This window comes from Sus scrofa, chromosome 15 (assembly GCF_054392235.1).
Source record: "Sus scrofa isolate SSC_HxYL_T2T_F1_AM1 chromosome 15, Sscrofa_HxYL_maternal_Yorkshire_Landrace_v2.0, whole genome shotgun sequence".
Classification (NCBI taxonomy): domain Eukaryota; kingdom Metazoa; phylum Chordata; class Mammalia; order Artiodactyla; family Suidae; genus Sus; species Sus scrofa.
The window spans coordinates 81,352,589-81,373,902 of NC_139397.1; the positions used below are offsets into that span (position 1 = coordinate 81,352,589).

General features: G+C 40.2%; 1 protein-coding gene across 12 annotated transcripts in view; it reads right to left on the reverse strand.

The window, feature by feature from the left end:
* Window positions 1-21,314, reverse strand: part of ITGB6 (integrin subunit beta 6) — a 133,690-nt gene that overhangs the window by 60,793 nt on the left and 51,583 nt on the right. For 2 of the 12 annotated variants that reach the window (XR_014828652.1, XM_021074450.2), the window contains exons 2-8: window positions 18,908-18,960; window positions 18,312-18,387; window positions 17,509-17,588; window positions 14,037-14,241; window positions 13,202-13,448; window positions 5,096-5,261; window positions 3,181-3,342 (exon numbers count right to left, since the gene is read on the reverse strand). Coding sequence is in view for 9 of the 12 variants with exons in the window: in XM_021074450.2 (XP_020930109.1) it covers window positions 3,181-3,342; window positions 5,096-5,261; window positions 13,202-13,448; window positions 14,037-14,241; window positions 17,509-17,588; window positions 18,312-18,372 (921 nt within the window). In the remaining 3 variants the exon portion in view is untranslated. 12 annotated transcript variants of the gene reach the window in all.

Genomic DNA, 21,314 nt, shown 5'->3' on the forward strand with positions numbered 1-21,314 from the left:
AGAACAACTCAAAACACACTGTACTCAGTTGACTTCTCTTCCATTGATGTGTTCATTCATATGAGTACTTTAACAAATAGAGTCATTAATGATCATATTTGCAGATGACCTTTACTTTCCAGGACTGGAAAACATGGAAACCATTAGCCTGTCATATGGCTCCAAATGTGGATATTGTGCAAAAGGGAAACTCAGATGAGGGAATGGACTGTAAACAATTCAACCAAGAATCCTATGTTGGCCGTCAGCCAAAGTGCAGGAACACTGACGAATTAGCCCTCCTGCACGCTAATGTGGTGCATTCATGTATTCTCAGCACTTCTGGAATATTTTTGTCCAACATCTTCTTCAGCCACAAAAAGATTCAACTGGCGGGAAAAGTACAGTTTTGCTTAAGATATCCAGGTCAATTACCCAACTGCAAATCTTACTGCGTCATACGTGCTTTCCAGACCTTTGGGATTTTTATTCGTGGCTATTAGTAGAATCCAGATGGTAAGAAGCTTCCTGAGGCTGATATTTTCAGTCTCCTCTGCATTTTACTTGCCCGTCAATACTTCACATTAAGTATCCTTCACCCTTAAGCCTGAATTCCCCCGGAGCTGGCCTTTCCTTATCTCGCTGTGTTCTCAGAACTTTTAAGTGCTATGCCTGCATAGCCAGGACTGCACCTCATGGCCTGTCGTAGGTGGACAAATATGGTTTTCCCTCTGATCCAGATCTGTTGGTTTAATTCCCACAATTAAATTGTAAGTTCTTCAAGGCCAGGGATCATGTGTTATTATTTTGCTGCTCCAGGAGCCCCGCCCAGTGATGAGGACATAGGAATCGCTCGAAGGACCTCGAGGAGGCAATGTGCAGGCAGGCAGGGAAATGGTCCACGGCCCGGTGCATTTGTAGCAACTTACTCAGCAAGAATGACTTGAACATGTGTTAGAGGAGAAGGTCATAGCAGGCAACTGGTACTGTTTGCTTCTGTGACCCTGCTTTTTCTGAGAGGTCCATTATGGGGCATTGGAATGGTTTCAAGAAAAATAAGTAAGGGATCCATTTCTCACAGTTTTATTGGCTAAAAGACAAAATGTGGCTATCCTCACTAATCTTGTAATGTGGAAAAGCAACTTACAGGATCAAAAATACATAAGTTTGGAGAACACTATTGATCAAAAGTTAGGGGGAAACATTCATGCTGAAGTTTAGAAATTTATGTCAAGAAATGGTAGCATGGAGTTCCCATCGTGGCCCAGTGGAAATGAATCCGACTAGGAACCATGTGGTTGTGGGTTCAATCCCTGGCCTCGTGCAGTGGGTTAAGGATCTGGTGTTTCTGTGAGCTGTGGTGTAGGTAGCAGATGCAGCTCGGATATGGCATTGCTGTGGCTGTGGTGTAGGCTGGTAGCTACAGCTCTGATTGGACCCCTAGCCTGGTAACCTCCATATACTGCGGGTGTAGCCCTAGAAACAAAGCAAAAAAAGAAATGGTAGCAGGTAATTTATAAACCTTTAGATTTTTTTTTTTAAATCAACTTCCAGCACATCAGTAAGCATTTCTATATATTGCCCACTATTTTTTTTTTTTTTTTTTTTAGAAAACACTTTTTTCCAACCTGATATTAGAATTCTGGGTTTTCTTCCGTCTTTCTCTCTCTCCCCTACATACACTTCTACAGCATTGTCATTTAGAGAAGTCACTTAAAGTCTCTGGGCCATATTTTTCCAAGTGTTAAATGGGGATAATATGACATTTCCAAGTTGCTGCTTCATAATTTGATTTGATTTTATACTGAATTATCAGCACCCACTGTGTTCCAGGCACTGTGCTATCAGGAAATAGAGATAAATAAACTGGCTCTGGCCCTGGAAATGCACATCAGAGAAAGACACTAGCAAACACATTTCCATATAGAAGTGACCAAGAAGGCATCTATGTACAAGCGCCAGGGGAAAGACAATCGCTTTGGAGCCCACTGGGGGTCAAAGAGGGAGCCCCTCACCTGCTCCTGCCCAGGGTTTTAAAGGATCATTAAGAGTTTCTCAGCAGCCTTGAAGGAAAAGGCGTTCCAGACAGGGAATACATGGGCCAGCACAGCTGCTTCGTCTCTGTTCAAGCAAAGCAGTTAGACACATAGGGTTCTGGTGAGGATCAAAGGAGATCATGTACATCAAAAGAGCTCTGAATTTTGTACCTCGTTTTACAAAAGTCAAGTGTTTTTATTTTTTTTTTCTTTGTAATATCATCAACATTTTTAAAACTTTTTTTTTTTTTTTTTTTTTTTTTTTGCCTTTTAGTGCTGAACCCAAGGCATAGAGAAGTTCCCAGGCCAGGGGTTGAATCAGAGCTGCAGCTGCTGGTCTATGCCACAGTCATAATAATGCCAGATCCGACCCCTGTCTGCAATCTACACCACAGCTCATGGCAATGCCAGATCCGATCCCCAACCCACTGAGTGAGGCCAGGGTTCAAACCCACATCCTCATGGATACTAGTCAGATTTGTTTCTGTTGCTTCACAATGGGAACTCCCTAAAAACTTTTTTTTGTTTTTGTTTTGTTTTGATTTGGCTGTCCTTGATGTATACAGAAATTCCCAGGCCAAGGATAGACCCCATACCACAGCAGAGACCTGAGCCACTGCAGCAGCAGTGCCAGATCCTTAACCCACTGTACCACTGGGGAAGTCCTCACCACCATTTTTTTAAATGACAAAGATAAGCCAAATTTAATAAGCACCAGCCAAGCAGTACCTGACTAATTGTTTCCCAGGGAGCCCCCTGGTCCATGAAAATGAGGAGTTATTGAGGAGGAGTGACTCTGGGACCACCAATTCCTAGGCTACTACTCTTCAAGTTGGAGTTTCCCTTTTCAGGGCTGTGATTCAAACAAAATGAGCTGACTCTACAGCCTTTTGCTGGGCTTGGGCATTTTGAAAAATTGGGGAAGTTCTGGGGTCATTTGTGCTGTAACAAATCTGAACTTATTACATATACCCACCCCCAACCTGTGCTCCCACCGGAACCTCTAAGGGCAATGAGGATTGAGAGAGGCCAATCTGTTCATCTCAAATGGGAAAATGTGCACTGCTTTCACCAAATGTGGATTATTCTGTCCTGTCTGACAGCAATTATTGCTTCATTCGCCCACTCACAGCCCTGAAAACAGTGTAGAGTGCAGAATACACACCAAGACTGTTGACATGGAGTATTCATTCTTGCTGTCCAAGTGACAGAGCCCATCGTTAGGAATGACAATGCCCGCCAGTTTGCTGTCCATTCCAAAATGTGAATCGGCATCACTCACAAAGACCAGGAGATGGAGGGAGTCATTCCGCCAGCCAATTTTTTCCTACGGTGAGAAAGAGACATTTGGCTGGTGTAGGATGGAGGCAGGCATTTATTGAGAGTGGGTCAATTATACTTGGACACATTCAGATGATAAAAAAATATATATTGCTGGTCTGTCTAGTTGAGCCTTTTCCCTGTATTGTGAGTTGATAACATGACTGTACAAAAGACATGAAATTCTGTGACATTTGCTTGATCCTGGCTTACATTTCCAAATGATTTATGTTTCAGAAAAAAATAGTTACACTATAATCAGTATCTAGTTCATCTTGACTTTTACGTAGTTAATTATTTTTACTGCACAATGTTTAATTTACCAGATAAATGAAAGAAGGGAAAGAGGGGAGGTCATAGAGTATCTCAAATCCAAGCTGCAGCAAAGTTAGTAGAATGCAGTACAAATGGACTTGAAGCTTGTTTTATTAAAATTTCACCCAGAACTTAAGCACATATTTTTCTACTGACATCATCCAAAAATTATACATGTAGTGTAATATAAGGATAAGAATTGCTTATCAAAGTATGACCCCAAATATTGCTAATTAAGAGGGTTTGTTGTCTGTTTATTAGCAGAGCTCCCGTCTTTAATTAAGATTAGTCCAGGAACAAGTTGGATAAAAACTCAGTTGTAGCGGCCCCATTGTTCCTTATCTTTTTTCTTCCTTCCCTAATTCCTTGGCCCTCTCACCTTCTAGGACTTTCAGCCCTATCTGTTTCCTAATATCGTCCATGAAGACTGTCATCTGAAGACAGGAGCATATAGATGTGTCTGATTGTCAAGGAGGAGAGGCATTCCTGCAGTGTGGTAGATACTCTGTGGCTTCAAATGCTTATTTTGTTGGCTTAAAGCGATAGATATCTGATCATATATAGAAGTTTATTCTGAATCAGAGCATTTTTACTTTTTTCATTAATTGCTGCCTTTGATTTTTTTTTCACTATGGTTAATTCAAAAACTAATTAGGAGTTTCAGCTGTGGCACAACGGGATCGACAGTATGTCTTCAGCGCCAGGACATAGATTCGATCCCTGTGGGTCTGATGTTGCAGCCGCAGCATTGGTGGCAACTGTGGCTCGGATCTAACCCCTGGCCTGGGAGCTCCACATATCAGGGAGTAGCCAAAAAAGAAGAAAAGCAAAAACAAAACTAATTAATACGATCTTGATCTTCGAAAATTAACCATACACAACTGTTTTGTTATTGTTGTTGTTGTTGTCGTTGTTGTTGTTGTTGTTGTTTTTGTCTTTTTGCTATTTCTTGGGCCGCTCCCGAGGCATATGGAGGTTCCCAGGCTAGGGGTCCAATCGGAGCTGTAGCCGCCAGCCTACGCCAGAGCCACAGCAACGCGGGATCCGAGCTGCGTCTGCAACCTACACCACAGCTCACGGCAACGCGGGATCGTTAACCCACTGAGCAAGCGCAGGGACCGAACCCTCAACCTCATGGTTCCTAGTTGGATTCGTTAACCACTGCGCCATGACAGGAACTCCCACAACTGTTTTTTAATCAATTTCCCCAATAGTACTACAACTTTATTAAAATATTTGAATATTAGGCATAAAAACAGTCCCCATTTCATCTTGATTGAATTAAAAATTTACAAAAAAAAAATTTGTGTTTTAAGAAAAATACCTGATGTAGAAATATAGTGATTAAATGAAAGATAAAATTAGCTAAGCTTTTCAAAGCAGATTTTTTTCAAAAGAGTTAAAATTTGTGTTAACAGAATGAAACACTGCTCCTTTCAACATACCTTACACACAGCGGCTTGCATGATTGCATCAAATCCACCTTCCGGAGTATCAATATTAGCAGAAATTTTCTGATTCTTCACAATTTCATTGAATCTTTCAGCATCATTTGTCAACGGCAAAATGTGCTTGAATCCAAAGGTAGGCAAGCAGAAGTATGGAATACTACTGCAAGAGGAAGATATTCTTGATGAAAGGATACAACACACAATTCATGGGTTTAATAGCCTAGTAACATTTCCTTAAACTTTCTGAAGTGCCTGACTCACTTAGCTGTAAGTCTCATTGTTAAGGTTGGTTCATCATCTCCCATCCACCCTTTGCAAATTGGCCACATTCGCTAACACTTAGAGCTTGCTTTTTGTCTCACACTGGCTCAAACACAAAACAGATAGGCAGGTGATCAGACTCCTCACTGTGTGTGCATGCACGCATGTGCATGTGATCCACTACCTTCTATTGCCTTTCAACCAAAATCCACCATTAAGTTTCACATGATGACACCGATTCCTTTGTATTCTGATAGCTTAAGCTGTCATCAAGGATGAGTCACCCTGTAGCAAGACTGGGAGAAAAACTTGTCTTCTTCCTCCTCTGCTCAGTCCTGCCTGCCAAAGGCCCAAAAATCAGAGCAAGACTTTTTGTTTGTTTGTTTGCTTTTCAGGGCTGCACCTGCAGCACACAGAAATTACCAGTCTAGGGGTCAAATCGGAGCTATAGCTGCCAGCCTACACCACAGCCACAGCAACCCCAGATCTGAGCCACGTCTGCAACCTACACCACAGCTCACGGCAACACCAGATCCTTAACCCACTGAGTGAGGCCAGGGATTGAACCATGTCCTCATGAATCCTAGTCAGGTTCGTTACCTCTGAGCCACAACGGGAGCCCCCAGAGCAAGGCGTTTGATTCTAGAGCCCAACTTTCCTGTGGGCCAGCCTGGCATTAAAACCACTGCTAAAGGAATTCCTGTCCTGGCTCAGCAGTAACTAACCTGACTAGAATGCATGAGGACTCCTCGGCCTCACTCAGTGGGTAAGGATCCAGTGTTGCCATGAGCTGTGTTATAGGTTGCGGACGAGGCTCAGATCTGGCATTGCTATGGCTGTGGTGTAGGCTGGCGGCTACAGCTCCAATTTGATCCTTAGCCTGGGAACCACCATGAACGTGGGTGCAGCCCTAAAAAGACAACAAACAAACAAAACACCACTAAAGACAGTTTACATATGGGGAAAACGCCAAGTGAGGATGAGATCTGCCCTAAAGTAGAACAGAAACTGCTGATCCTGAATTCAGCCACATCTCATTCTGAAAGCCAGCTAGTATCTGTGCTAGAGTCTTTGGGCAAGTACTTAAATACATCTGAACCTTGGGTTTTCCTTTGTAAAGTGGAGATGATAATATAGAGCGGAGGTTCTCAAAGTGTGGTCCCTGGACCAGCAGCATAAGCATCACCTGGGGAGTTGTTATAATGCAAAATCTGGGGCATGGCTCCAAACCATGCTGAGTCAGAAATGTTAGGGGTTCGCTCAGAGATCTGTGCTGCACTGTCTTCCTGATGTGTTCCAAAGTTGAGAAACTCTGGTGTAGAAATACAGAGACAAAAGCACTATCCCCCAGTGAGGTTGAGGTTTGCTGTCCGGGGAGGGCTGGTTGACTAATATGAGCAGCTTTGCAAGTTCAGCAGCCTGTCTTATCAACACCCAAAGAGTCAATGCATCTTTCAGGATTAGGCTCTTTTCCACCAATTTCATCTGCCTGAGGTATACAGTCAATCCTCATTATTCACAGATTCTGCTACAAAATCAAATGTCACTAACATTTATTTTTAACCCCCACATCAATACCTTCGGTATTTCTCAATCATTGGCATACATGCGCAGAGTAGCAAACAATTGGAGTTGTCTGATGCCTAAGTTTCCAGCTGAGGTCAAAGAAAACTCTGCTTTCCTGCTTCGACTCTCATAGTGTACACAAATGTACTTTTAATGGTCTGTCTGGTGCCATGTTGTTTCGCATTTTTGTACATTCTTTTTTTCTTTTCTTTTCTCTCTCTCTCTCTTTTTTTTTTTTTTTTTTTGTGATTTTGCTGTTTAGAATGTCTCCCAAGTTCAGTATGAAGTGCTGTCTGGTATTCCTAAGTGCAAGCAGATTGTGATGTACTGTATGGGGAAAACACCTGTGTTAGCTAAACTGTGTTCTGACATGAGTTCTAGGGCCGTTGGCTATGACTTGGATGTTAATAAAGCAACACTGTATATTAAAGAGCATGTCTTTAAAACAGAAACATACAGAAACAAAGTCATGTATTGCTCTCTTGATGAAAAGGTGACTAGAGATTGGCAGGAACCTAACTGTGTGTCCCCTAAGAGCAATGGCTAAGCATTCTCTAAATCAGTGTTCAAGGAGACTTTACACAAGACTCCCATAAATGAAGAGACTCAACTATATATACCGGCCACAATGATACTGGACTTTTTTACAATGAGAAATGGAGCTCTGCTGAAACCAGAATGCTGGTGTCTGCAAGGATAATCATTTACTTCCTGCAGGCAGACTTGAACTAGAAGTAGGTCATAATCTGAGGAGCCTTCAAGACTACAGAAAGAAGGGAGTTAAAAGTCCTCTGGCACTGAATGGTACAGTCTTGGATGTTCCATTCTTTTAATGGGATATTTTTAAATTTTCTAATGATTTCAATAACTCTGTCTCTTAAGAATATTAAACTTTTGTCTTTGTAGTTTGTTTTTAAATTTTGTTTACAATGTTTTTGGATATATGCCCTAAAACCTTTTATGTAGTTAATCTCTCCTTACCTTCATATAAGAAATTTATTTTAAAATGTAAAATGAGGAATTAAAAAAATAGTTCACCTAGTAAATGATAATAATTTAGCATTTGTCCTAATTGCTCCTATAGTATTTAAAGTAGCTATAGGGCAGAAAAAAATACATTTGCTTTAGCATAAAAAGTCTGAATGTTTATTTATCCTTGGACAATGTACTTACCACTAGACCTCAATGTCCTCATCTGTAAAATAAAGCACTAATAATACCTACTTCACAAGATTGTTGTGAAAATTATATAAAAAGTATTTTATAAAAAGCATATAACTACATGGAATATACATATCATTGTCCCTAGAGTCCAACCAGTCTTGGAAACTGTTTAATCTTTTATTTGGGACTGTTGGTTCACAGTGTACCAAAATGGCATTTGAGGATCTCTCGAACCAGGGAATAAGTATTCCTATCCTTTGGTAAGAAATCTGCATCTTTGCTGCTTAGAATTATCTGCTATGTAGTTCTTACCAGAACTCTAATCTTTTGGAAAGGGGAATATTTTTCTTTCTTTCTTTCCTTTTTTCTTTTTCTTTCTTTCTTTCTTTCTTTCTTTCTTTCTTTCTTTCTTTCTTCCTTTCTTTCTTTCTTTCTTTCCTTTTGTTTGTTTTTTATTTATTTATTTAATCTATTTTTGGAAAGGGGACTATTTTTAAAATTTAATTCAATAAACATATTCGTATGCTGGGAGATGAATGTGGCTAAAGCAAAGCAGAATGTCACACCAGGAAATTTTGAGTGGAAGCTGCCCGTTTTGGTCAGAATTCTTCCTCTAACAAATGCTTATATTTGTTTGTTATTTTCTTAGACAGCAAGTGAAGGAATTACTCATTGCCAAACAACTTGTTTTGGAGACCCTAGATGGCAATAGATTTGCATTTAAAATGCATTCATAGTTAAAATTATAAAACACAATGTAAACAGTGCTATTCATATTTTTTGTTAGAACTTTAAATAAATATTCATAAAATAAGATTATAATGATAAAGAAAGGTTAACACTATCTTTTTTGAGTGGGATTAGAAATGATTTCCATTTTCTCCTTTTTCTCTGTATTCTCACATAGGCTTATTTTTACCTTTGTAAAAGGAAATTGTATTATATACTCATATATGTTTTTGTTTGTGTACAGACAGGAAATCTGAGCATTCCATGGTTTATTTTCTCTTTGGGGAAACTACAAGGAACTCATCACTTTTCATGTCAAATTCAAATACAAAACAAGACAAAACACCAAATCATATGTGAAATGATGTTAAAAAAAAATCCCTCAAAATGTTCAGTGGAGAAAATTTAATCTTTGGGCTGTTAAATAATTAAAAACATATATTACCGCTCAGTACAAATACGAAAATGGAGAATATATGCTTTTTGTTGCTGTGTCTTAGTAACATAAGGGAAGCGTCTTTCAAAAATGTGAACCATTCAGTCTTCTTACATGGTGAAATGAATTTTTAGTGACCTTCCATCTAATGAAGATAAAGTAAGCAAGCTACGTTAAAAATCACGAGATTAGATTAAAACAGAGGCTTTGAAAGTATCATGTGCAGACCCGCAGAAATCCCTGAGACCTTTTCAGAGTGTCCGTCAGGTCAAACGTTTTTTCATAATAATAAGAGCCGTTATTTGTCTTTTTCACTCTTGCCATTTTCACTGATGATACAAAGCAATGGTGAGTTGAACGTCTGGTGCCTCAGCACAAATCAAGGCCTTGGCACCAAACTGCCTAGTGTTCCTTCTAATTTTTTGTTTCAGATTCCACACTGAAACTAAATTGACTTCTTGTCTAGTCTGAATATAATATCAAAGAAGAATGTCTACAGTCATTGGAAAAAGCTATCAACTGCTTCTCCAGCTATTTATCTATGTGAGGTTGGACTTTCTTCATGGAATTCAACCAAAACAAAATATTACAAGAGATTAAATGGAGAAGCAGATTTGATTTCTTTTAAATCAGATACCTTAAGAGATGTGTAAAAATGTAAAGCAGTGCCACTCTTCTTGTTAACATTGTTCCTTTTTGTTATTTACTTATTTAGGCCACATTAGCATGTGGAAGTTCCCAGGCCAGGAACTGAGCCCACACCACAGCACTGACAATGCCAGATCCTTAACCCACTGCCCGACAGGGGAACTCCAACTTTGTTCTGTTTTGGAAAAGGTAGTTATTTTTCCTAAAGATGTGTTATTATAGTAACATGCAGTGTGTTTCTCATTGTACTTATTAAATTATTTGTAGATTTTCTTACTTTTACACTCTAACACACTGAATAAGTTGATAGATATAAAGCTCTTTGGGGGGATCTCAATTTCTAAAAGTGTAACAAAGTCCTGAGGTCTAAAAGTTTGAGGACCATTAGATTAAAATAATTAGTGAAATAACTGTAAATGAGAGGAAGAAAATTGAAACTGGTTTTGAATATCTGCTATATTCTAAGCACATTCAATCCTCACGATTAGCCCACAAGGTGAATGTTATTATCTCTGTTTATAGCTGAAGAGACAGAAGCTCCAAGAGCAAAAGCTGTTTGTCTAAGGTTAGGATTTAAGCTCAGGTCTGGAAAAGTCCATGCTCTTTCCTCTTACCTCTCATTGCCTTCATGCTAAAGAACATTTTATTCCATAATTATAAGGTTTGGACTGATCAAAGGATTGACTTTTGTGTGTGTAAATGTGTGGAGGGAGAAGCTGGGAAAACTAAAGATATGATTAGGAAGGAAAAAATATAATTGCAGCAAAAAAAAGGGGGGAACTCATTATTTATTATTTGAACTAAAGGTAAAATTTGCCAATAAGAATAAAAGAAACACCTCTAGAGAATAAAAAAATGTTGACCTTTCAAGAGCTCAAACATGGGAGTTCCCATTGCCGTACAGCAGAAACGAACCCAACTCGTATTCATGAGGATGCAGGTTTGATCCCTGGCCTCGCTAAGTAGGTTAAGGACCCAGTGTTGCTGTGAGCTGTGGTGTAGATCCCAGACATGGCTCAGATCTGATGTTGCTGTGGCTGTGGTGTAGGCTGGCAGCTACAGCTCCAATTAGACACCTAGCCTGGGAACTTCCACATGCTGCCAGTGAGGTCCTAAGAAGCAAAAAAAAAAAAAGAAAGAAAGAAAAAAAGAGCTCAAATATGAGCTCAAATATGAGATCCTTCTTTGGGTTCTCATTCACTACATCTGTAGAGCAAAAGAAGCCAGACACAAACGGTATATACCATATTTTTCATTCATATGAAATCTAAGAATAGGCAAAACTAATCTATATTATAGAAATCAGAAAGTGGTTGTCTCTGGGGAAGCAGAACTAACTCTAATGAAGCATAAGGAAACTTTCTGAGGTGGCTGGAAATATTCTACATCATGTTTTAAGTGGTGATTTCTTTGGTATATTCAATGATCAAAACTCAAACTAAATAATTCTGCTGTGTGCATTTTAGTACTATCAATTATACCACAAAGAGGGGATTTGGGGACAGACATTACCTCTGATACTTGCAACCAAACATAATTCCTATGAGTTGCAATCAGTGATGAATTCTTTCCAAGGTCAAAATATTTCTGGCTGTCAGATTCTAGTTGGAAACCACATTGAATGTCTGAAAATGATACTATAAAAACTGTCTTTTATAGAGATTGATTCCTTGGGTGTATCCTAGCATTAAAAAATCAATATATGTTTGGAAGGCTGTTTCATAAATACTAGATTCATAGTAGTAAAGGGCTTGGTTTTGGACTAACTCAGATCTTGGCATGGATCACTGGTTAGTCATGTGGCCTCAGGTAGTTTACTAACCTCTCAGAGCCTCTGTTATTTCCTCTGAGTATAGCGATGGTGAAACCTGCTTTGACCTGAAGTCATTACTAAGATTGAATGAGGTATGTATGTAAAACCTTCACCATAGAATCTGGCACAAAGCAAATGAGAGCTCTTTTTCCTTCCTTCCTTCCTTCCTTCCTTCCTTCCTTCCTTCCTTCCTTCCTTCCTTCCTTTTCCTTCCTTCCTTCCTTCCTCTCTCTCTCTCTCTCTCTCCCTCCCTCCCTTTCTTCCTTCCTTTCTTTCTTGTCTTTTCCTGTCTTTTTAGAGACACACTTGTGGTGCATGGAAGTTCCCATGCTAGGGGTCTAATCGGAGCTACAGCTGCCAGCCTACACCACAGCCACAGCAATGCAGGATCCGAGCCACATCCGTGACCTACAAGGCAGCTTGTGGCAACACCAGATCCTTAACCCACTGAGCGAGGCCAGGGATTGAACCAAAATCCTCATGGATACTAGTTGGATTCATTTCCCCTGAGCCACGACTGGAAACTCCCTCTTTTTCTTTTCTTTGTCTTTTTTTTAGGTCCGCACTGAGGCATATGGAAGTTCCAGGGCTGGGGTCAAATCAGAGCTGCATCCACAGTCTTACACCACAGCTACAACTGTGCCCGATCCGAGCTGTGTCTGTGACCTACGCTATGGCTCACAGCAACACTGGATCCTTAACCCACTGAATGAGGCCAGGGAGCAAAACCACATCCTCATGCATACTAGTCAGGTTCTCAGCCCCTTGAGCCACAATGGGGAATTCGGAGAGCTCTTTTTCAACAGAAGGATATCAAATAATTTTATTTTGACCATGTCATTGACATGTGCAGGTAAGCCATCACAAGGTAACTTGCCTTTGATCATCACCTGAATAATACATGGTTTTAGTAGCGATTAGAGCACATTTTAATGGAGTTATAGCCTAATTACATAGTGAATTTGATAGCAGTGAAGACTACAAAGGCCTTCTCCAAACAGTAAGAGAAATTTGCATTTCCCAAAGTACAAGAAGGGTAGCTAAAAAAAAAGTCATTTTGACAGCAGCCACTGTAGTGGAGAAAGCTACTCTGAGCAAGTGTGGGTTACTGTCAAACAGCTTCAGAAAGTGATGGTCATTAAGGACAGAAGGTCTCTGAGGGGCTGGGGATGGGCTCAGCCGAGTGGAACCTACAGTAAAGGGGTCGGTTTCCTCATCTACAGAACACAAAGCCAAGTTTTTCACATTCTGACCTCCACAGGTAGGCCAATGCTGCAGATGCTGTGAGGACCCAGGCTACAACCATGTATTGAGATGACTTCGCCTGGGTTCCAAACAACCCCGGGCAACGGAGAGCTGTAGAGATCTAACCAGATGGAAGGGAACTGCCTGGAAATAGCAGGCTCCTGCCAAGTGTGGCTCAGAGCAGAGCTAGCTCTACAGGAAATCAGTGTGCAAAGATGCCAGAAAATCATTAACTTACCTGCAAGGGTTGGCGATTTCTTCTGGCGTTGTTTTCATAAATGGGGAGATGGGTTTTTCCACAAAAGAGCCAAAGCCCAGTCTAAAGTTGCTCGTTAATTTAGACATCTCCTTGGAAAGCAGGGAGCCCAGCTCTTTGATCGTGTTGAGGTCGTCATCCATGGAGGCCGAGAGGTCCATGAGGTAATACAAGTCCACTGGGTAGTCCTCGGTCTGGCGAACTTGAACTTGCAGAGTCTGTTCACTGCCTGCAACAAACACCCCCACAAGAAAAACAAATCCATAAAAACACAGGGAGACTTATTTGTGACTAGCCCTTCACTGGCTATTTCATTTCAATAAGGACTTACCGAAGATACTTAAAACTTCATATGCTATGTGGTAAACTTTCTAAAGCAGGGAATTAGAGCAACCAAAGGAGGTGAAAGTTGGATATTTTATATCTCCTTGGGAGAACTAGCATCCATTTAGATGGAAGATAAGCTGAATTTTTTTTGTATGTGGGTTTAGAAAAGAAGAAAATAAAGAGGTGTTTAAAGCTGTATTACAACCCTTGAAGAAATGTGAGGTAAGCCTTAACAATATTTAAGTAATTCAAATGGGTACTATTAGATAAGGCTTTTGGGGGGTAACACATTTGGAGTGCAAAGTGACCAATGTGAATAAAGGACAGTGTTAGCCAAGCAATTGTCTGTTTCCTTCAGAGTGGGAAATTTGAGTCATAGTGAACAATGCTATGTAATATGGCACGAGGCGTATTAACGGAATAGCAGTATTACCATAGGTGACACTAGGTTTATTCACATGAGTCAAGGATTGTGTAACGCATAACATACCTGGTCTCAATTTAAGAGTCAAGCTTTGAGGTGCAATCTGAACGATGCTGGAACTATTTTTCTGTCTGCCTATGCTGAGAGGCTTATTTGTAAGTATTTCTACTTGGGAGAGAGGGTTTTCGATGAAGTTTAGTTGACATCCTTTAGCTAAAAGATTTGCTGGGGTGTCACACCTTTCTCCAACTCCAGAGAGATAAGTAAAATTCTGAAAAAAAAAAAAAAAAAAAAAGAAAAGAAAAAAGAAAAAAAAACAATGAAGAGAAAAGAAGACTTTTTAATAAGATTATTTTCATTGCTTGCTTTGTTAGTTAGGAATCTTGCTATATAATAACATAGTCCCACATATCTGATATTGATTGTAGGTCTAAAGTTATAGCGGAATAAACAGAGAATTCTGCCAGCAAAATTCTGAGTAAAATTGGAGTTTCCTTTGAATTATATTCAAGTGAATTCACTTAACGGGTTTGGTCTTGGTTTGAGTTTTGGTTTTTAATGCTCATTTCTTTAAAACTTCTCCTGTGCTGTGACCAGATCTTTGAAAGAACTGGGTCATAGAGGTGACATCATTCCGTGAGTGATCTGTTCACGATGACCTATAAGCTTGTGGAATCCTAGGACTGTCCAGGCTCTGTGTTTCTGTTACCACATACAGTGACAAAGAGCCTTTTCTGTGGATTCCTAAAGGGCAAAGATCATCACATCTCCCTGTCCTCCTGTCTGTCCTGGTTTAACTCGTGGATGTGTTACAGCTTCACGTCAACTATGTTGATCTCTTGAGGACTTTAAACTCAGGCTCTTAAAGTATTCTAGTTTAAGGTCTTTTAGAAATTTCTCTCATTTTGGAGGTGGGGAAGGGAAGCGAAAGAGAAATGGGGTGAAAGACTGCTTTTCTCTGTGGGACTCAGGAGCTCCCCAGTTCCCTTCTAATCTACCTGGGTCCCCAGAGGCAATGAGATGGAGTGTTTCCAGGCAGAGATGTGGCCAACCTGGGACATCCAGAACAGAGTGATGTGGTCGAGAAATAAACACCTACCCTACCTAATAGCCAAGGGTGCTCTAGAGCTGGCAGGTCTCTAGGCAATGTTGAACTTGAGGCCTTTCAACTCTCATGCTCGGAGAGAAGCAAACCAGGCTCATATTGTTTTACCTCATTCCTTAGAATTCTAAGCCATTCTTGCTGTTTCACCTACTTAGGACATTTCTTCTGAAATTGATTTTTGAGAATATAATTTTTTGTCTATCAGCCAGGCCTGTGCTTATTGGAGAACCTAGAGAGCGGTAGCAAATTCTGTAACTTCTCATGAGGTATTCAAAGCAAACCATGGCTTCATAAGACCTCAGAATCCTTCTTAACGTAGTGTCACTGCCACCACCTGTAATCACTGTGTTCGCCAAAAGATTAGAGAGGGTGTTAATCCTGGAAACGGTTTTCTATCTGCTCTAAGCAGAAGCCCAATTTACTTTTTGCTCCAACTGTCTCTATTGATATTACTTCTACTATTGCGGAGAGAGTGACTCCTCAGAATAATCTGATGTTACCATAATTTTTTTTTTTGGTCTTTTTAGGGCTGCACCTGCAGCATATAGAGGTTCCCAGGCTAGGGGTCCAATAGGAACTGTCGCCACCAGCCTCAACCACAGCCATAGCAACGCAAGATCCGAGCTGTGAATGTGACCTACACCACAGCTCACAGCAATGCCAGATCCTTAACCTACTGAGCAAGGCCAAGGGTCGAACCTGAGTCCTCATGGACACCAGTCAGGTTCATCAGCCACTGACCCATGACAGGAACTCCAATCTGACCTTAACATTTGATAACAACTTGACTACGAAGTATTGTCCACCAGTAAAGCTATCAGGGGTAACTTAAGGGGCTCTCTTAAATGAGTACTAAAAAAAGCATTTAAGTGAAAATTCCAGAAGTCAATCTTGTTAGATTGACTTTTCATCTCATGTCTCTGGCATCCAACTAACATTGACTTCTTCAAGGAGTCAATGTCAAAAAATGTGGGTTTTTCCCTCTTTGTATATCCCCAAGCCTGCTTTTGATGAGTGAGCGCAAAACCTCGTAATTTCCTGCCCTTCTTCCTGAGCCCCCTTGGTGGAGGCAGAAGAGGGGGGATGAGCTGGGTTTGCACCTCGTGGTCTGGGAGGCCTTCTGCCATAGACACAGGTGACCTGCAATGTGGATTTTAATGGTGACAGGCTGGTTTGAGTCAGGCGACCAGGTTCATTCCCCTCACACGTGCTACTCAATTCTTGCTGAGCTTGACATTTGTAGGGTTTGATATGCGTTTAAGCTTCTCTTTATGAGATTCAATAGAGAACTGTTTTCAATTCCAAAAAGAGCCCAGACAGCTTTTTCTTCCCAGGAATCATTTACAGACTGCTCTCTAGTGTCACAGGAGGCAGTGACACAGGACGGCTGTACATTCCCCCGTCCCCTCCACTACCTTCACATAGTTTTCAGTTTGATCAGATGAGGAACGTCTATTTTGGGCTTGGTCATCGGTATGGTACAGAGTCACTAAGTGCATGTCATTTTTAAAAGCATTGGATAACGTCTCAGCAGTAAAGTTTACCCCCGCCCTAGAACACCTTTTAGATCTTAGCAGCGATTCAGAAAAGATGCTGGTCCCCAGATGGAACATGACCATGATATTGAGGTTAAACATATGCTGAACTTTAGAAAAGATCATCTCCATGATGGTTACCCAGAGCCTCAGCATCTTACATGGAAGCAGTGAGAAATGGCTTTAAAACAAAAGGACCTGGAGTTCCCGTTGTGGCTTAGCAATTAATGAACCCAACAAGGATCCATGAGGATGTGGGTTCAATCCAGTCTTTGCTCAGTGGATTAAGGATCCCACATTGCTGTGAGCTGTGAGGTAGGTCTCAGACATGCTGTGGCGTAGGCCGGCAGCTAAAGCTCCTATTCGACCCTTAGCCTGGGAACCTCCATATGCTGTGGGTGCAGCCCTAAAAAGATAAATACATACATACATACATACATACATACATAAAAAAGGACCTACTGTATAGCATAAGAAACTATACTCAATATTTTGTAATAACCTATAAGGGAAAAGAATATGAAAGAGAATATATATATGTGTATATCTGAATTTATATATGTGTATCTGAATCACTTTGCTGTACACCTGAAACTAACACAACATCATAAATCGACTATACTTCAATAAAAAATACAATGAAAGAGAAGGCATCAGGTTAAAGAATCTTGTGTTAAGTATGTTTCAGAATAATTTGACATTCACTCCCTTCTCAAAATGCTTTTGAATGTCATTACACAAAGGACACTTTGAATCACTAAAGCTTACATTTTCCCTCCCTGACTTGTTTCATGCCTATAACCCCACGGAAAGCAGGACACTCTCAGAACCATCACGGATGGAATCATCGTAAATGTAACTGCCCTTTTGACAAATGTGTTGAGGTCATTTGTTTTACCTCCTGAGAACACCAGGCACACTGCGGTCCAATGAGTAAGCAGTCTTCACAGGTCTCTGCACCTCCCAGGGCACAGCCACCTGTGTTTAAACCCAGCAAGACACAAGGGATTCAGCACACTCTCAGCCACGCCATTTGTGAGCCATACAGCTCTTAAAGTACTTGAACAAAACAATACCAAAGTTTATTTTTTAGTCTCCAAAAATCTGTCCTCAAAATGTTAGCAATCCATAGTAAAGTTCATAGTTGACATCTATCACATTGAAAATATGTGTCTTGGCCCCAAACAATCATTCTCTTTGATTCTTCAAGTATGAAAATATGTCAACATCCACAAATACAGGATCATCATATTTATCATCTCCTTTAATTTAAAAAAAATTGTTCGCACCCATTAAAGAACACTGCTCTCTCAAATGTACGATGATTTTATTTTAAAAATAAATCTTTTTTCCCCTCAAAGTTTTCACTCTCAAGTGGAAGCCTTTGATGTACAATAAAATAGCCAGAAAAATTACCAAAACGATCGTCATAAGGGTATTAAGAAGTCCTGTTGTGCAGTAGTGCTGTTTCACTCTCCTAATTTAAGTGCCCAAGGAACCTTTGTATTTATTTACCTTAAGCCCAGAGCATTTGCTGTGGGAACAGCCCTGCGTCGCCTGTAATTTGTTAAAGAGTTCGTTCAATGGCAAAGGAGCAATTGAACAGATCAAAATAAAAGAATGACTTCGGATCTAGTTTCTGAACCAAATGACAGGTCAAGCATACCACAAAAGCAATATATCAGAGAACTTTCGTCTTACCTTGTACGTGATCATTCCTTCCTAGAAATAGAAAGAACAGGCAAAGCAGTTCAATCCCCATCCGTTTCAGTTCTCGCTGTGCAGACAGATTAAAAAATGAATTACCTTCAACATTACAAGACCAAAGCTGAACATCGTTAAAAGTCTTTCTTTCTTCAAGTGTGAAACTGTAAACACTACTTACACTGTTTTGAAAAGAAACTTGAGATGTAAATTAAAAAGTTTTCATTAAGGCTGAAATGAAAACAGAAGCTACCTGGACAGGTAAAGAAGAAAAGCTGTGTTTAAGAGCAACTTCAACATGATTTACTTCCTTGTTCTCCTTATAAGGAAGGCAGGTGTACAATCACCAAGAAGGTGGGGAAATTCATTCAGTAGAAATTTTTGTGTAAATTCTATTAGTCTCTCTGCTTCCTAGAGAAAGTTGACACCTTTAGTAAAATACTGATCAGTGAAATGTCAAAAGAGCAATTAAAATATGGTCTAAAGTTGTTTTTAAAATAATTTAAAATTAATGTAAACAGTAAAGATGATAAATAAAATACAAATATATGCTATGTAGAGGAGGGTTTTAAAAATGAGCTAAAGGAGAATACCTGAGATTTTTCTGTTTCATTGTGAAATCTTTTGCAGAGAATTGAGATGAACTCTGAAAAATAAAAATGATTATTTTTCAATTTAGAAGTCAGGCTAGGGAGAGAAAAATACTGTGTTCTCTTGTTTTTAAAGTTGGATAAAATCTCTTTTTCCATGTGTAGAGAATTCTTATTTAAAAGCATTATTAGAAAAAAAATGTAATATATTAAAATTAAATTAGACCAAAATGAATCTCAAACAACGACAATGGAAACAGAAACAATGATGCTTAAGATTCGGAATCCCTCCCTTCTCGGTAGTGACCAAGTTCTTTTCCTCGTGGACTGTCCTTGTTTCTAGCTCACGGCTTGGCACATAGAAGATATGTATTTGTTGAACAAAAGAGTGACAAATTTCAGATATATACCCTCTATGGCTAACTTCATGAGCTTGATTAAGAATTTTTCTTAATGCATTCCAGACAGTGATTGGGATTTGTAGATACTGCAAGCAAATATTCACTTTGATACTCTCCAAACTGCTTGACCTTAGACAGGCTTCACTGTGGCTAGGCTTAGTCCTGGAAGATTATCTTTTGAAAGTATATTTCTAGGTAGCATGTGAAACCTGTGAAGTGAGGAAAACTAATTATAGACTGCTCAGGTTCTTCTCAGAAGGCTATGTTCAATTTTGCACTCCATCATACACTGGAATCTGGAAGAACATGGCAAGAATCCTGCAGAGAGAAACCAGAATTATTAAAGAGTTGGAAGTTTACCTTTGGGGAGAAAAATACATTTATATGAAATTGGTTGGTTTAGCTTGAAGAGAAAGATGGAGGCGCAGATTATCTGTGCCTCTCCTATTACCTCTGGATAAGACTTGTATCTTGTCACTCATTTATTTATTCACACATTCATCCATTCATTCAATAAATATTTATTGAGCATCTACTTTGGGTCAAATATTGTTCTAGAAGCAGAGGATAGGTCAGTAAACAAAGTCAAACTCTTGACACATGAAGTATATATTCTATGCTGGGGGGTAGCAGGTAGGGGAAGACTGATTCTTAAAATCATGCTGTCATAAGGGCTATGAAAAATGATAACAATGGGTAATGGCTGATGGTTCGGAAAGGTGTGCTATGTTACTTGGGATGGTCAGGGAAGACATCCCTGATCAGCTGATGTCTGAAAGAGCCCTAAATGACTTGGGCAACAAAGTGCCATGGCTCTGATGGCAGACCAGGCATTTTCAGGGAAGGCAGAGTACAAGAAGGGACAGAGGGGGTGGTAGCAAGTGAGGTCAGCTTTAGAGGCAGAGGTCAGATTGGACGTAGTCTTGACCTTGAATTTTATTCAAAATGTGTTAAAATGTCACTGGAAGATTGAAAGCAGGGGGATGGTATAATTTAATTTACATTTAATTAATTAATTAATTAATTAGTCTTTTGTCTTTTTTTCTCCAGGGGTGGCACCTGTGGCATATGGAGGTTCCCTGGCTAGGGATCTAATCAGAGCTGTTGCTGCCGGCCTATGCCAGAACCATAGCAACACCAAATCCGAGCCTCCTCTGCAGAGCCACAGCTCATGGCAATGCCGGATCCTTAACGCACTGAGCGGGGCCAGGGATTGAACCTGCAATCTCACGGTTCCTAGTCAGATTCATTTCTGCTGCACCATGATGGGAACTCTTAGTTTACATTTTAAAACAATCATCACTCTGACTGCTATGAAGCTTAGAAAATATGGGGCTAGACTGGAAAGTGGGAGATCAATTAGGAATTTACGGCTGTTTTCTAGGAGTGATTGGAACCAGAATAGTGCTGATGTAGGAGGGCAGAGGTGGTCCGATACAGGATAGCATTTGAAAACAGAATGTGCTTATGGATTGAATGTGAATGTGGAAGAAAGATTTTTAGCCTGAGCAACAGAGTATATGAAACTCTTTTCTGAGAGGGGTGACCCTGGGGAAGGATCAGGTATTGTGTAGAGGATGGGACTCAAGAAGATGTTAATTTGAAGACATCTAGGAGATGACCAAGTGAAGATGTGTCTGATGAAGTTTGATATCTGACTCAGCAAATGGGGTGTTACGGAACTATCAACTGTAAATCTAGGATCATTACCATGGATTTAAAGATATGAGGCTGGGGGAGTTCCCATTGTGGCTTAGTGGAAACAACCCCGACTAGAATCCATGAGGATGTGGGTTCGATCCCTGGCCTCGCTCAGTGGGTCAGGGATTTGGTGTTGCTGTGAGTTATGGTGTAGTCACAGACATGGCTCGAATCCTGCATTGCTGTGGCTGCAGTGTAGGCTGGCAGCTATAGCTCCGATTGGACCCCTAGCCTGGAACTTCCATATACCATGGGTGTGGCCCTAAAAAGACAAAAAAAATTAAAAATAAAATAAAGATATGAGGCTG